General features: G+C 34.0%; 1 protein-coding gene across 2 annotated transcripts in view; it reads left to right on the top strand.

The window, feature by feature from the left end:
• Ndae1 (Na[+]-driven anion exchanger 1) overlaps positions 1-14,943 on the top strand; it is a 137,785-nt gene extending 122,842 nt beyond the window's left edge. Inside the window, exons 15-16 of one of the 2 annotated variants that reach the window (XM_064058646.1) lie at positions 14,207-14,324; positions 14,674-14,943. In XM_064058646.1, the coding sequence (XP_063914716.1) occupies positions 14,207-14,324; positions 14,674-14,760 (205 nt within the window). In that variant the 3' untranslated portion in view covers positions 14,761-14,943. The remainder of the gene's footprint in view (positions 1-14,206; positions 14,325-14,673) is intronic. The other variant, XM_064058647.1, reaches the window with a different exon arrangement.
• Positions 14,944-16,463: the final 1,520 nt, after the last annotated feature.

Below are 16,463 nucleotides of genomic sequence, written 5' to 3'. Positions count from 1 at the left end.
TCTCGGAGTTCTCTCTTTTTTTTCTTAATCTCTCCACGTTCATACTTTTCGCCTTCCAGTTTCTTCCTTTTTCTCTCCAGATTCCTTATTTTTCCAGTCCAGGCTTTCTTTCACTCTCCATGGTTTTTCCTTTTCTCCCTCTCTTTCATTCCGAGTCTCTTTCTCCTTTTTTCAATTATCTCCTTCTCTCTATTCTCTATCCCTTTTCTATTTTATATTTCGCTCTTTCTTTCTTTCCTTCTCCATCGTTTCACGCTTTTTACCAGCTTTGCTCATTCTTTTCCTCCTTTCCTCTTCGTCTCCAATTACACTCTCCGACGTTCCTCCATTCTCTGATTTTTTCTAATCCTTCTCCATCTCTTTCTCTTTCTATCCAGATGGTTACTTTGTCTAAGTTCTCCCTCTATATCAGGTTCTCCCTCTCTCTCTTTCCCTCTCCCCATTCTTCGAATTCCCCTTCTCGCTCTGGGCTGTTCTGAGTTATGTCTCTATTTTCCAATTTTCTTTTTTTCCAAGTTCTTTCTGTGTTCCCCTCCACAATCTCTTCTTTAGGTTCTCCGCTATACCCAAGTTCTCTTTCTTTCTCTTCGAATTCCCCTTCTCCCTGAGTTTTCTCTTTCCCTGATTTCTTTATCTTTCTCTAGATTATCCTTCTCTCTCCAGATTTTCTCTATTTCTTCGAGATCTCATTCTTTCCTGAGATTCTTTCTTCCTCTTTGCGACTCTCTCTTTCTCACCGCGTCCTATCTCTCTTTTTAGGTTGTCTCACTCCTCCATGTTGTCTCTCCTATTTACAAATTCTCCAGGTTTTGCCGCTCCCGTTCTTGCTCTCTTTCCAGCTTGCGTCCTTTCTTGGGTTCTTTTCCTCTCTCTCTAGGTTTCTCGCGCTTTTTTATTTTTATCATTCAGTTTCTTTCTTTTCCCTTCAAGGCCTTCTGTCTTTCTATCTTTCTCTGTGAATCTCGATAGTCTTTGCTTGTCGGCCTCTCTTTCTTCCTCCTCTGTTTCTGCTTCTCTCAACACTCTCGTTCTCTCTGTTCCTCCGTCTGATTCCCATCCTATCTGTCGCTCTCTCTTTCCATTTCGAATATCTCTCTTTCTTTCCCTTTCCCTTCTCTTTCCTTTTTTTTTTCTTGTCGCCTACCCTTCGGTTTTTTTCAATTATCTCGCTCTCTCCGTTCCTCTGCCTGTTTGCCATCCTACCTGTCGCTCTCTCTTTCCACCACAAGCATCTTTCTCCTTCTCTATATCCGGATTTTCTTTTTCCATCGGGGTTGAAACTCTTTCTGCTTTAAGGATGTGAAGATTTTGGTGTTTTGAGGATATGAGAATTTTGATGTTTTAAGAATTGAGGATTTGAGGATTTTGGTGTTTCGAGGATTTGACGACTTTGGTATTTTGAACATTTGAAGATTCTGATGTTTTGAGGATTTGAGGATTTTGATCTTTTGAGAATTTGAGGATTTTCGTGTTTGACGATCTGAGGATTTTGTTGTTTTCAGGATTTGAAGATTTTGGTGTTTTGAACATTTGAGGATTTTGGAGTTTCGAGGATTTGAGAATTTTAATAATAGTGCTTTATTACGCCGAAAGATGTAAAGGCATTACATAAAGTACATAACAAAACAAAATATTAACATAACAATTCATATTAACATAACAGTAACAATTTGCGACATTCTTTCTTGAAGGCGTTGAGGGAGATACCAAAAAACTCTAAAGTGTTGCATTCGTTAGCAATCATCAAAACGCTATTTAGAGGCGAATGTAATGCATAATTCGTTTTATGAACTGGTATAAAAAACAGCCTAGGCGTACGAACCTTACGGATTGACACATTAAGACCTACCAACGCTAGCAATATGGGGGCTTCAATTAAACCATTTAATAATTTAAAAAGAAAACATAGTTTGTGATACTTACGACGATTTTCTAGTGTATGTACTGACAGATAAGATGCAACAAGGTCTGTATCTGCTAACACAATACCATCACCACACAACTTATATTTGACATATTTTAAAAGTTTGACTTGGACAGCTTCAATTCGGCTTATGTGAGTGATATAAAACGGTGACCAGTTGACACAATTGAATTCCAATATCGATCGGACTAACGAATAGTATAATATCAGAATGGTTCTGATGTTACTGAAGTTCACCGTCCACCGCTTTAAACACCCCAAAAGTTTTCTACCTCTAGAAACAACATATTCACAGTGACTGACGAAAGATAATTTAGTGTCTAAATAGATACCCAAATCCTTGGCATTGCTAACTATGTCTAAGGGCGTATTTTCTAGTAGGTACAATGGAACTGTGGGACGACTTTTGCGACTAAAGCACATTGCTTTGCATTTTTTAATGTTAAGAGACATATGATTGAGTTTACACCAATCGTTAAGACATATAAGATCATTTGTCAAAGTATTTATGTCATACATGGAATCAATCTTCTTATATAACTTCAAGTCATCTGCATACAGTAAGGAATTTGAGTTGAAATTCAAGCAGATATCGTTAATGAAGATATTAAATAAAAGTGGTCCTATAACCGAGCCTTGAGGAACTCCAGATGTTGATTCGTAGGTAGATGACTTGAACTTCATTAATTGTACAAAATGTAGACGATGACTGATATAAGATTGAATCCATGAAAGTAAAGGATCACGAACGCCGTAGAGTAGAAGTTTGTGTATCAAAATGGTGTGATCAACAGAATCAAACGCCTTGTGGAAGTCTGTGTAGATGCAGTGAATTTCCGAACCGTCCTCAATTGCATTAAAAATATCATTTATGTATACAAAGAGATTAGATTCAGTTGATCTACCAGAACAAAAACCATGTTGTGACACACTGATTACGTTTCTAAAAGAATCACTTATGAAACTGGACACAATGTTTTCAAAGATTTTCGATAGAACTGAAATTATACTAATCGGTCGATAGTTTTCAATGTCTTGCTTATTGCCAGATTTAAAGATTGGTACCACACGTGCAGATTTCCACAAGTCAGGAAATTTTCCCGAACTTATTGAAATAGAGAAAATTCGTGTTAGTGGTATAACCAATGAATCTCTGCAGTTATAAAAAAATGTTGGAGGTAACTCATCTGGCCCAGCACCCTTGTTTAAGTTTAGAGCATTAAGTTCTCTTGCTACCAAATCTTCCGTGATATGCACAGAGCTGATGTCAACAAATGAGTCAATTGTGTAAGGATAGTTATAATTACTACTACTGCTGGTATTATTAGTATATACGGAAGAAAAAAAACTGGCAAACGTATCAACTATGTTTTGAAACCCGCAAACATCAATACTTTTATAAATCATTATATTTGAAAAGTCGCAACTGTTTTTTACACTCTTAATAAAATTCCAAAAATGTTTTGGGTTAGAGTTGATTTGAGATTCGGTGTTCTTAATAAATTTGTTGTAACAGCTAGCGATTTCTTGTTTACATTTGGCTCTAATTAAACTGAAATTATAATAATCTCTGATATCACGGCTTATTTTATAACGACGATGTAATTTGTTCTTCTCAATCACTAACTTTCTAGTTTCATGGCTAAACCAAGAGGGAAAATTTTTACTTTTAGATTTCCGGATTGGTATAAAATTATCACAAATGAAATACAAACACTGGTAAAAGTCATCTACAATATCACATATGTCATTATCGCTACTAATAAAATCCCAGTTAAAGTTAAACAGGAAAGAATTGATGGCATTATAATCACAGTTTCTGAAATCACGATAGGTATCACAGAATGTATCACCGTAATAATTACAGTTACAGTCAGATATCACAAATTTAAGAGGTGGATGAAACTTATCCACCTTTACAAACTCACCAGTACGACTTACAGTAAGACTATCACAGTTGGAAAAACAAAGGTCAAGAATATTATTATTGCAGTTGGCAATATTGTTAAATTGACAAAGATCGCATGACGCAAAATTGTAGCATATAAGAGTCTCTTTTTCTGATTTAATATTAGTTGGAGTCAAACCTATTGTCTCATCATCTTGAATCCATTGTATGCCAGGCAGATTGAAGTCTCCTAGAACAAAAATCGTATCGGCCAAGTTGTTGTAACATATAGTTTTGAGATTGCCAACATAATCAGCATAGACAGCAAGTGAAACGTCTGGTGGGAGATAAACAGCACTGAAAATAAAAAATCTGCTGTTGACTTGCAACCTAATCCATATATCTTCGACTGAAGAAGGGATGTACAATTTGCTGGATAAAAGATTTTTCCTAACTGCTATCAGGACACCACCACCTATAGATTTTTCACTATTGTTTGATGAACGGTCATTCCTGTACACGACATATCGGTTATCAATAAATTCACTATCATCGATGTCTGGATGAAGAATTTTGCTGTTTTGAGGATTTTGAGATTTTGGTCTTTCGAGGATTTGAGGATCTGGGGATTTTGTTGTTTTGAGGATTTGAAGATTTTGGTGTTTTGAGTATTTGAGGTTTTTGCTGTTTCGAGTATTTTGAAGATTTTGGGATTTTGGTGTTTTTGAGGATATAAGAACTTTGATATTTTATGCATTTTAAGATTTTGATATTTTGAAGATATGAGAATTTTGATGTTACGAGAATTTGAAGATTTTACTGTTTCGAGTACTTGTGGATTTTGCTGTTTTGAGGATTTGAGAAGTTTGCTGTTTTGAGGATTTAAAGACTTTGGTATTTTGAGCACTTGAAGGTTCTGGAGTTTTGTGGATTTTGGTGTTTTGAGCATCTGAGGATTTTGCTGTTTTGAGGATATGACGAATTTGGTATTTTGAGCATTTGACGATTCTGAAGTTTTGAGGATTTGAGGATTTTGGTATTTGAGGATCTGAGGATTTTCGTGTTTTGATGATTGGAGAATTTTGGTATTTTGAGAATTCGAGGATTTCAATGTTTTGAGGATTTTAAGATTTTGGTGCTTTAAGGGTATGAGGATTTTGATGGTTCGAGAATTTGAAGATTTTGGTGTTTTGACGATTTGAGAATTTTGCTGTTTTGAGGATCTGAGGATTCAAACATTTTGAGAATTTGAGAATTTTCGTGTTTTGATGAATTAATAATAATAGTGCTTTATTACGCCGAAAGATATAAAGGCATTACATAAAGTACATAACAAAATATTAACATAACAATTCATATTAACATAATAGTAACAATTTGCGACATTCTTTCTTGAAGGCGTTGAGGGAGATACCAAAAAACTCTAAAGTGTTGCATTCGTTAGCAATCATCAAAACGCTATTTAGAGGCGAATGTAATGCATAATTCGTTTTATGAACTGGTATAAAAAACAGCCTAGGCGTACGAACCTTACGGATTGACACATTAAGACCTACCAACGCTAGCAATATGGGGGCTTCAATTAAACCATTTAATAATTTAAAAAGAAAACATAGTTTGTGATACTTACGACGATTTTCTAGTGTATGTACTGACAGATAAGATGCAACAAGGTCTGTATCTGCTAACACAATACCATCACCACACAACTTATATTTGACATATTTTAAAAGTTTGACTTGGACAGCTTCAATTCGGCTTATGTGAGTGATATAAAACGGTGACCAGTTGACACAATTGAATTCCAATATCGATCGGACTAACGAATAGTATAATATCAGAATGGTTCTGATGTTACTGAAGTTCACCGTCCACCGCTTTAAACACCCCAAAAGTTTTCTACCTCTAGAAACAACATATTCACAGTGACTGACGAAAGATAATTTAGTGTCTAAATAGATACCCAAATCCTTGGCATTGCTAACTATGTCTAAGGGCGTATTTTCTAGTAGGTACAATGGAACTGAGGGACGACTTTTGCGACTAAAGCACATTGCTTTGCATTTTTTAATGTTAAGAGACATATGATTGAGTTTACACCAATCGTTAAGACATATAAGATCATTTGTCAAAGTATTTATGTCATACATGGAATCAATCTTCTTATATAACTTCAAGTCATCTGCATACAGTAAGGAATTTGAGTTGAAATTCAAGCAGATATCGTTAATGAAGATATTAAATAAAAGTGGTCCTATAACCGAGCCTTGAGGAACTCCAGATGTTGATTCGTAGGTAGATGACTTGAACTTCATTAATTGTACAAAATGTAGACGATGACTGATATAAGATTGAATCCATGAAAGTAAAGGATCACGAACGCCGTAGAGTAGAAGTTTGTGTATCAAAATGGTGTGATCAACAGAATCAAACGCCTTGTGGAAGTCTGTGTAGATGCAGTGAATTTCCGAACCGTCCTCAATTGCATTAAAAATATCATTTATGTATACAAAGAGATTAGATTCAGTTGATCTACCAGAACAAAAACCATGTTGTGACACACTGATTACGTTTCTAAAAGAATCACTTATGAAACTGGACACAATGTTTTCAAAGATTTTCGATAGAACTGAAATTATACTAATCGGTCGATAGTTTTCAATGTCTTGCTTATTGCCAGATTTAAAGATTGGTACCACACGTGCAGATTTCCACAAGTCAGGAAATTTTCCCGAACTTATTGAAATAGAGAAAATTCGTGTTAGTGGTATAACCAATGAATCTCTGCAGTTATAAAAAAATGTTGGAGGTAACTCATCTGGCCCAGCACCCTTGTTTAAGTTTAGAGCATTAAGTTCTCTTGCTACCAAATCTTCCGTGATATGCACAGAGCTGATGTCAACAAATGAGTCAATTGTGTAAGGATAGTTAAAATTACTACTACTGCTGGTATTATTAGTATATACGGAAGAAAAAAAACTGGCAAACGTATCAACTATGTTTTGAAACCCGCAAACATCAATACTTTTATAAATCATTGTATTTGAAAAGTCGCAACTGTTTTTTACACTCTTAATAAAATTCCAAAAATGTTTTGGGTTAGAGTTGATTTGAGATTCGGTGTTCTTAATAAATTTGTTGTAACAGCAAGCGATTTCTTGTTTACATTTGGCTGTATATTTATCTTCGAAACACCAAAATCTTAAAATCCTCAAATCCTCCAAGCACCAAAATCTTAGAATTCCCAAAATATTAAAATCCTCATATCCTCAAAACACCAAAATTTCCAAGTTCTCAAAACACCAAAATACTCAAATCCAGAAAACACCAAAATCCTCAAATCCTCAAAACAACAAAATCCTCAGATTTTCAAAACGGCAAAATACTCAAATCCTCTAAACACCAAAATCTTCAAATCTTCAAAACACCAAAATCCTCAACTACCCAAAACAACAAAATCCTCAAATCCTATAAACACCAAAATCTTAGAATCTTCAAAATATGAAAATCCTCAAATCCTCAAAACATCAAAATTTCCAAGTTCTCAAAACATCAGAATCCTCATATCCTCAAAACACCAGAATCCCCAAATACTTAAAACAGCAAAATTTTCAGATCCTCAAAACATTATAAGCCTCAAATCGTCAAAACACCAAAATCCTCAAATTTAGAAAACACCAAAATTTTAGAATCCTCAAAATATTAAAATCCTCATATCCTCAAAACACCAACATCCTCAGCTCCTCAAAATACCAAAATCCTCAGCTCCTCAAAACATTAAAATCCTCAAATTGTTAAAATACCAAAATCCCCAAATCTAGAAAACACCAAAATATTAAAATCCTCATATCCTCAAAACATCAAAATCCTCAAATCATCAAAACACCAAAATCTTCAAATCCAGAAAGCCAAAATCTGAGAATCCACAAAATATTAAAATCTTCATATCCTCAAAACACCAAAATCTCCAAGTTCCCAAAACATCAAAATTCTCAAATCCTCAAAACGCCAAAATCCTCAAATTCAGAAAACACCAAAATCCCCAAATTTTCAAACATCAAAATCCTCATATCTTCGAAACACCAAAATCTTAAAATCCTCAAATTCAAATCCTCCAAGCACCAAAATCTTAGAATTCCCAAAATATTAAAATCCTAATATACTCAAAACACCAAAATCCCCAAGTTCTCAAAACACCAAAATGCTCAAGTCCAGAAAACACCAAAATCCTCAACTACCCAAAACAACAAAATCCTCAAATCCTATAAACACCAAATTCTTAGAATCCTCAAAATATGAAAATCCTCATATCCTCAAAACATCAAAATTTCCAAGTTCTCAAAACATCAGAATTCTCATATCCTCAAAACACCAGAATCCCCAAATACTTAAAACAGCAAAATTTTCAGATCCTCAAAACATTAAAAGCCTCAAATCGTCAAAACACCAAAATCCTTAAATCTAGAAAACACCAAAATTTTAGAATCCTCAAAATATTAAAATCCTCATATCCTCAAATCACCAACATCCTCAAAACGTTAAAACTCCAGAATCCTCAAATGCTTAAAACAGCAAAATCCTGTAATCCTCCAAAACACCAAAATCCTTAAAATCTCAAAATATCAAAATCTTAAAATCCTCAAATTCTGAAGACACCAAAATCTTCAAATCATCAAAACACGAAAATCCTCAAATCCTCAAAACACTAAAATTCTCAAAGCTTCAAAACACCAAAATCCTCCAAATCCTCAAACCACCAAAATCCTCAAATCCTCAGAAAACCAGAATCCTCAAATGCTCAAAACACCAAAATCTTCAAATCCTCAAAACAGCAAAATCCTCAGATCCTCAAAAATTCGAAACCAAACCCCCAAAACAGCAAAATTCTTAAATCCTCAAAATACCATAATCCTCAAATGCTCAAAACAGCAAAATCTTGAAATCCTCAAAACACAAAAATCCTTAAATTCTTAAATATCAAAATACTCCTATTCTCAAAACACCAAAATCTTAAAATCCTCAAATTCTCAAGACTTAAATCCTCAAATCATAAAAACAAGAAACTCCTCAAATCCTCAAAACACTAAAATCCTCAAAGCTTCAAAAAACCCAAATCTTTAAATCCTCAAAACAGCAAAATCCTCAGATCTTCAAAAAACCGAAACCTTCAAATCCCCAAAACAGCAAAATCCTCAAATTCTCAAAACACCAATTGTATTGTGTAATTAATTTTTGTAATATTGCACTTGTAATTGCTATTTTTGGCGTAATAAATGCTAAATACTAAATACTAAATACCAAAATCTTCAAGTCTTCAAAACAGCAAAATCCTCAAATCCTGAAAACTCCAGAATCCTTAAATGCTTAAAACACCAAAATCTTCAAATTCTGAAAACAAAAAAATCCTTAGATCCTCAAACACAAAAATCCTCAAATCTTGAGAAGATCAAAATCTCTAAATCCTCAAAACAGCAAAATCGTTAAATCCTCAAAATAACAAAGTATTCCTATTCTCAAAACACCAAAATCTTAAAATTCTCAAATTCTCAAAACATCAAAATCTTAAAATCCTCAAATTCTCAAAACACCAAAATCCTCAATTCATCAAAATATGAAAATCTTCAAATCCTCAAGATACTAATATCCTCAAATTTTCAAAACACCAAAATCCTCAAATTCTCAAAATGTTCGAATCGTCAATTCCTCAAAACAGCAAAATTCTCAAATCGTCAAAACACCAAAATCCTCAAATTCTCGAAACATCAAAATTCTCATATCCTTAAAACAAAATATCAAAATCTCCAAATCCTCAAAACAGCTAAATTCTCAAATCCTCAAAACACCAAAATCCTCAAATCCTCAAAAGATCAAAATATCCAAATCCTCAAATCAGCAAAATCCACAAATCCTCAAAACACCAAAATCGTTAAATCTTCAAAACTCCAGAAACTTCAAGGGCTCAAAATACCAAAGTCTTTAAATCCTCAAAACAGCAAACTTCTCAAATCCTCAAAATAGCAAAATCCACAAGTACTCGAAACAGTAAAATCTTCAAATTCTCGTAACGTCAAAATTCTCATAGCTTCAAAACATCAAATTCTTAAAATCCTTAAAATATCAAAGTTCTGTTATCCTCGAAAACAACAAAATACTCGAAATAGCAAAAGCCTCAAATCCTTAAAACTCCAGAATCCTCAAATGCTCAAAACACCAAAATCTTCAAATCCTGAAAACAATAAAATCCTCAGACCTTCAAATACGAAAATCCTCAAATCCTCAAAAGATCAAAATCTCCAAATCCTCAAAACAGCTAAATTCTCAAATCCTCAAAACACCAAAGTCCTCAAATCCTCAAAAGATCAAAATATCCAAATACTCAAATCTGCAAAATCCACAAATCCTCAAAACACCAAAATCGTTAAATTCTCAAAATAATAAAATATTTCTATTCCCAAAACACTAAAATCTTAAAATCCTCAAATTCTCAAAACACCAAAATCCTCAATTCATCAAAACACGAAAATCCTCAAATCTTCAAGACACTAATATCCTCAAATTTTCTAAACACCAAAATCCTCAAATTCTCAAAATGTTCGAATCCTCAAATCCTCAAAACAGCAAAATCTCCAAGTTCTGAAAAACATCAAAATCCTCAAATTCTCGAAACATCAAAATTCTCATATCCTTAAAAACACCAAAATCTCAAAATCCTTAAAACATTGAAATCCTCGAATTCTCAAAATACCAAAATTCTCCAATCATCAAAACACGAAAATCCTCAAATCCTCACATACCAAAATCTTCAAATCCTCAAAACTCCAGAATCCTCAAAACTCTAGAATCCTCAATTGCTCAAATTATCAAAGTCTTCAAGTCCTCAAAACAGCAAAATCCTCAGATGCTCAAAACACCAAAATCTACAAAATCTTCAAAACTCCAGATCCTTCAAGTGCTTAAAATACCAAAGTCTTTAATTCCTCAAAACAACAAACTTCTCAAATCTTAAAAACAGCAAAATCCACAAGTACCCGAAACAGTAAAATCTTCAAATTCATCTTAAAATCCTTAAAATATCAAAGTTCTCATATCCTTAAAATACTCGAAACAGCAAAAGCCTCAAATGCTCAAAACACCAAAATCTGCAAATCCTGAAAAGAACAAAATCCTCAGATCCTCAAACACGAAAATCCACAAATCCTCAAAAGATCAAAATCTCCAAATCCTCAAAACAGCAAAATTCTCAAATCCTCAAAACACCAAAATCCTTAAATTCTCAAAAGATCAAAATATCCAAATCCTCAAATCAGCAAAATCCGCAAATCCTCAAAACACCAAAATCGTTAAATTCTCAAAATAACAAAATATTTTTTTTCTCAGAACACTAAAATCTTAAAATCCTCGAATTCTCAAAACACCAAAATCCTCAATTCTTTCCTGTTTAACTTTAACTGGGATTTTATTAGTAGCGATAATGACATATGTGATATTGTAGATGACTTTTACCAGTGTTTGTATTTCATTTGTGATAATTTTATACCAATCCGGAAATCTAAAAGTAAAAATTTTCCCTCTTGGTTTAGCCATGAAACTAGAAAGTTAGTGATTGAGAAGAACAAATTACATCGTCGTTATAAAATAAGCCGTGATATCAGAGACTATTATAATTTCAGTTTAATTAGAGCCAAATGTAAACAAGAAATCGCTTGCTGTTACAACAAATTTATTAAGAACACCGAATCTCAAATCAACTCTAACCCAAAACATTTTTGGAATTTTATTAAGAGTGTAAAAAACAGTTGCGACTTTTCAAATACAATGATTTATAAAAGTATTGATGTTTGCGGGTTTCAAAACATAGTTGATACGTTTGCCAGTTTTTTTTCTTCCGTATATACTAATAATACCAGCAGTAGTAGTAATTTTAACTATCCTTACACAATTGACTCATTTGTTGACATCAGCTCTGTGCATATCACGGAAGATTTGGTAGCAAGAGAACTTAATGCTCTAAACTTAAACAAGGGTGCTGGGCCAGATGAGTTACCTCCAACATTTTTTTATAACTGCAGAGATTCATTGGTTATACCACTAACACGAATTTTCTCTATTTCAATAAGTTCGGGAAAATTTCCTGACTTGTGGAAATCTGCACGTGTGGTACCAATCTTTAAATCTGGCAATAAGCAAGACATTGAAAACTATCGACCGATTAGTATAATTTCAGTTCTATCGAAAATCTTTGAAAACATTGTGTCCAGTTTCATAAGTGATTCTTTTAGAAACGTAATCAGTGTGTCACAACATGGTTTTTGTTCTGGTAGATCAACTGAATCTAATCTCTTTGTATACATAAATGATATTTTTAATGCAATTGAGGACGGTTCGGAAATTCACTGCATCTACACAGACTTCCACAAGGCGTTTGATTCTGTTGATCACACCATTTTGATACACAAACTTCTACTCTACGGCGTTCGTGATCCTTTACTTTCATGGATTCAATCTTATATCAGTCATCGTCTACATTTTGTACAATTAATGAAGTTCAAGTCATCTACCTACGAATCAACATCTGGAGTTCCTCAAGGCTCGGTTATAGGACCACTTTTATTTAATATCTTCATTAACGATATCTGCTTGAATTTCAACTCAAATTCCTTACTGTATGCAGATGACTTGAAGTTATATAAGAAGATTGATTCCATGTATGACATAAATACTTTGACAAATGATCTTATATGTCTTAACGATTGGTGTAAACTCAATCATATGTCTCTTAACATTAAAAAATGCAAAGCAATGTGCTTTAGTCGCAAAAGTCGTCCCTCAGTTCCATTGTACCTACTAGAAAATACGCCCTTAGACATAGTTAGCAATGCCAAGGATTTGGGTATCTATTTAGACACTAAATTATCTTTCGTCAGTCACTGTGAATATGTTGTTTCTAGAGGTAGAAAACTTTTGGGGTGTTTAAAGCGGTGGACGGTGAACTTCAGTAACATCAGAACCATTCTGATATTATACTATTCGTTAGTCCGATCGATATTGGAATTCAATTGTGTCAACTGGTCACCGTTTTATATCACTCACATAAGCCGAATTGAAGCTGTCCAAGTCAAACTTTTAAAATATGTCAAATATAAGTTGTGTGGTGATGGTATTGTGTTAGCAGATACAGACCTTGTTGCATCTTATCTGTCAGTACATACACTAGAAAATCGTCGTAAGTATCACAAACTATGTTTTCTTTTTAAATTATTAAATGGTTTAATTGAAGCCCCCATATTGCTAGCGTTGGTAGGTCTTAATGTGTCAATCCGTAAGGTTCGTACGCCTAGGCTGTTTTTTATACCAGTTCATAAAACGAATTATGCATTACATTCGCCTCTAAATAGCGTTTTGATGATTGCTAACGAATGCAACACTTTAGAGTTTTTTGGTATCTCCCTCAACGCCTTCAAGAAAGAATGTCGCAAATTGTTACTATTATGTTAATATGAATTGTTATGTTAATATTTTGTTATGTACTTTATGTAATGCCTTTATATCTTTCGGCGTAATAAAGCACTATAAGAGGATTTTGATGTTTGAAAATTTTGGAGATTTTGGTGTTTTCTGAATTTGAGGATTTTGGCGTTTTGAGGATTTTGATGTTTTGGGAACTTGAAGAGTTTGGTGTTTTGAGGATATGAAGATTTTAATATTTTGTGGATTCTCAGATTTTGGCTTCCTGGATTTGAAGATTTTGGTGTTTTTTTTTGGTGTTTTGATGATTTGAGGATTTTGATGTTTTGAGAACTTTAAGATTTTGGTGTTTTGAGGATATGAGGATTTTAATATTTTGGTGTTTTCTAGATTTGCGGATTTTGGTGTTTTGACAATTTGAGGATTTTAATGTTTTGAGGAGCTGAGGATTTTGGTATTTTGATGATTTGAAAATTTTGGTGTTTTGGTAATCTGAGGATTTTGCTGTTTTGAGATTTTAAGGATTTTGCTGTTTCAGGGATTTGAGAATTTAAGGATTTTGGTATTTTGAAGATTACAGAATTTAGGAGTTTTGAAGATTATGAGCATTTTTTTTCTCTCCCATCCAACTTTTCTCTCTATCTCAGTGTTTCCTCTCCCTCGCTTTATCTTCGAGTTTTCTTTGTGTCCCAAAGTTTTTCTTATCTCTCTCCTCAGTTTCCCTTTCTCTGAATTATTTCTCAAATTTTCCTGCTCTCCCTGTCTACCTCTTCCACTAACTCTCCATTTTCCCAAGTTCTTTCTCTCCCCGAAGATTTCCTCTCTGTTCTTTAAGTTTCTCTTTCCAAGTTCATTCTCACTCTCTCCAATTGTTGTCCTATTTTTCATCAGACAATAAAATATACAAAATCTGATTGAAAACTTTGCAGCCGGTTCAAGAAGAAGAAACAGAACAAACGCGAAGAAAAACGCGAGGATAAAGTAAAACTCGAGAAGCGCCTCTCCACCATGACCGAAGAAGAAGAAGACGACGGCATAACCATTAAGGTGACAGACAGTTCCCTACACATATAACACAACACGAGCACTTAACATTTTACTTCTTGCACGTACGTGTAAGTATGCACTGAGCGTTCACAAAAAGCGCGTCCCTTTTGACAGAGACGATTCGTAGGTACCGAAAAATGTACAGTTAGAGTAGCGTAGAGCACGAATTGTAGCCAAAGTGGAGATATTTAATAAACCAGTGTTTGTTTTTCCCAATTTTATTGTCCCGACTGCATGATTCGTTCGTTTCGTTGTTTGACGTTGTGGCAAGGAAAATGCAACGGACGCTCACAGACGGTGCATTTTTCTTCGTGGTGGACGAGGGGTTTCTAAAAAGGAATAATTTCAGACTAACCTATTACAGTGCGAGCAGGTTAAAGATGTGCCTAGGAAAGAGAGGAGGAAGAGCAGGCAGGACGACGAAACGCACGTGTGAAGCAATAACGCGGTTTGTCGATTCTGAGTGAAATTGTAGTTTTCGGTTTGATTTTTCGTTCGTGAGGAAGTTAATGTTGCCAAATTCTACTTACTTATATTTGTGTATTTTAAGTTCTGTTTGCAAATGAAATGTTTTGGACACAAAATTTCAATCACAAGTGGATGTACATTATTAATAAATGTTGAGTAAGAAGTGTTGATGTTTTATTTACCCTTTTGAAATCATACAAGATTTTTGTTTGTGATTTTTTCATAGTAACTAGTTCCTAAGTATATACAGTATTACGCTAAAAGCATCTAGTCACTGTGTATTTCCAATATTATTTAAATACAAAGACTGTTGAAGTTTTAATTCCAGTTTTTCATCGTGGTTTCTTTTATTTTAAGTTAGGATTTCAGAGGTGCAAAATTGTTGTGTATTTTTAAGGTTAGGTTTAGTTGTATTTTACGTATTGTGGCTAGCGTAACGGTGACGCGTGGATTAACCATCGGAGGTTAATCCACGCATCCAAATTTTTATGAAATATTAAAGGTTGTATACTTATCCACATATTGGCTTTAACTTAACCAATTTCAGAACAGAACGCATTTTAATTTGAAACAATACTACTATAGTCTGGTTACCGAACAGATGGAGTCATCACGTGACTACAAAGTGAGCGTCCAAGATTAAATAATAACATCAAAATTAAATGCATAAAGAACTTGGACGCGATTTTGAAAATATTTTGCCGGTTTATAAATGCATTTCTTCCTGATATTATTATCAATTTATAACAAGCTTTGACATTTTAAACTAGTAAAGTCACAGGTATTAGAATGTAAAAATGACAAGTTTTAGAGTAAACTAATGGACGATTTGAGATACAAGGCCAACTTAAGGTGATTTTATGTCAAACACGCCCTGAATACGGTACAAGATTATATTACAATTTTGTAGGTTTCCTTACGTAAGAACTGGAGAAATTAATTATTGAGTGACACAGAGTAAAATTAGAAATTGTTACAATACGACGAAGGTATTAGTACACAGAATCCATCACACTTGTCATAAAAAAATAAAAACCAACACCTAAATTTCATTATTATGCAAAATATTGGTGCGACGAGACTTTTCGTGATTTTTAGGCAGCAAAGTGATTGCAGATCGAAAAGTAGTCACTTTGATGTCTGAAAACAGTTCAATAAACTAATCGTTTACAACCCGCCCGCCCCTTTCTCAATTGTGCCGAATTTTTCATTTGTTGTCTGATCAAGGGGCGGGGTTTAATTGCAAAATTCATATTTGTTTGATTGTTTAAAAAGAGATTTACAAATATCGGGGGGGGGGGGGGGGGGGGCGAGTTTTTTTTCTAAGAAGACTACGAAAGAATCTTGGGGCCCACAAGATGATTACACACAATTTTCGGCCCCACAAGTCTCAATTTAAATGATTGTGACACAATGTCGACAACGACGAATTTTTATTTTAAAATAAAGGCACCCCCATGTTTTAAGCCAAGCGTTGTTGAAATAAAACTACGTATATATTAAGAAAAATAAATCATTGATTAATTGAGCCCTACCCACCCGCCCCTTTCTCAATTGTGACGAATTTTTCATTTGTTGTCTGATCGAAGGGTGGAGCTCAATTGCAAAATTCATACTTCTGGTTCTTTAAAAAAATGACTAAAGAATCTCGGGAGTTCCGAATTACTTTTT

This window comes from Zophobas morio, unplaced genomic scaffold, assembly GCF_036711695.1.
Source record: "Zophobas morio isolate AGI-343-1 ecotype UQ-CSIRO unplaced genomic scaffold, CSIRO_AGI_Zmor_V1 ptg000018l, whole genome shotgun sequence".
In the NCBI taxonomy this organism is placed as follows: domain Eukaryota; kingdom Metazoa; phylum Arthropoda; class Insecta; order Coleoptera; family Tenebrionidae; genus Zophobas; species Zophobas morio.
This window is presented reverse-complemented; position numbering and strand designations above follow the sequence as displayed.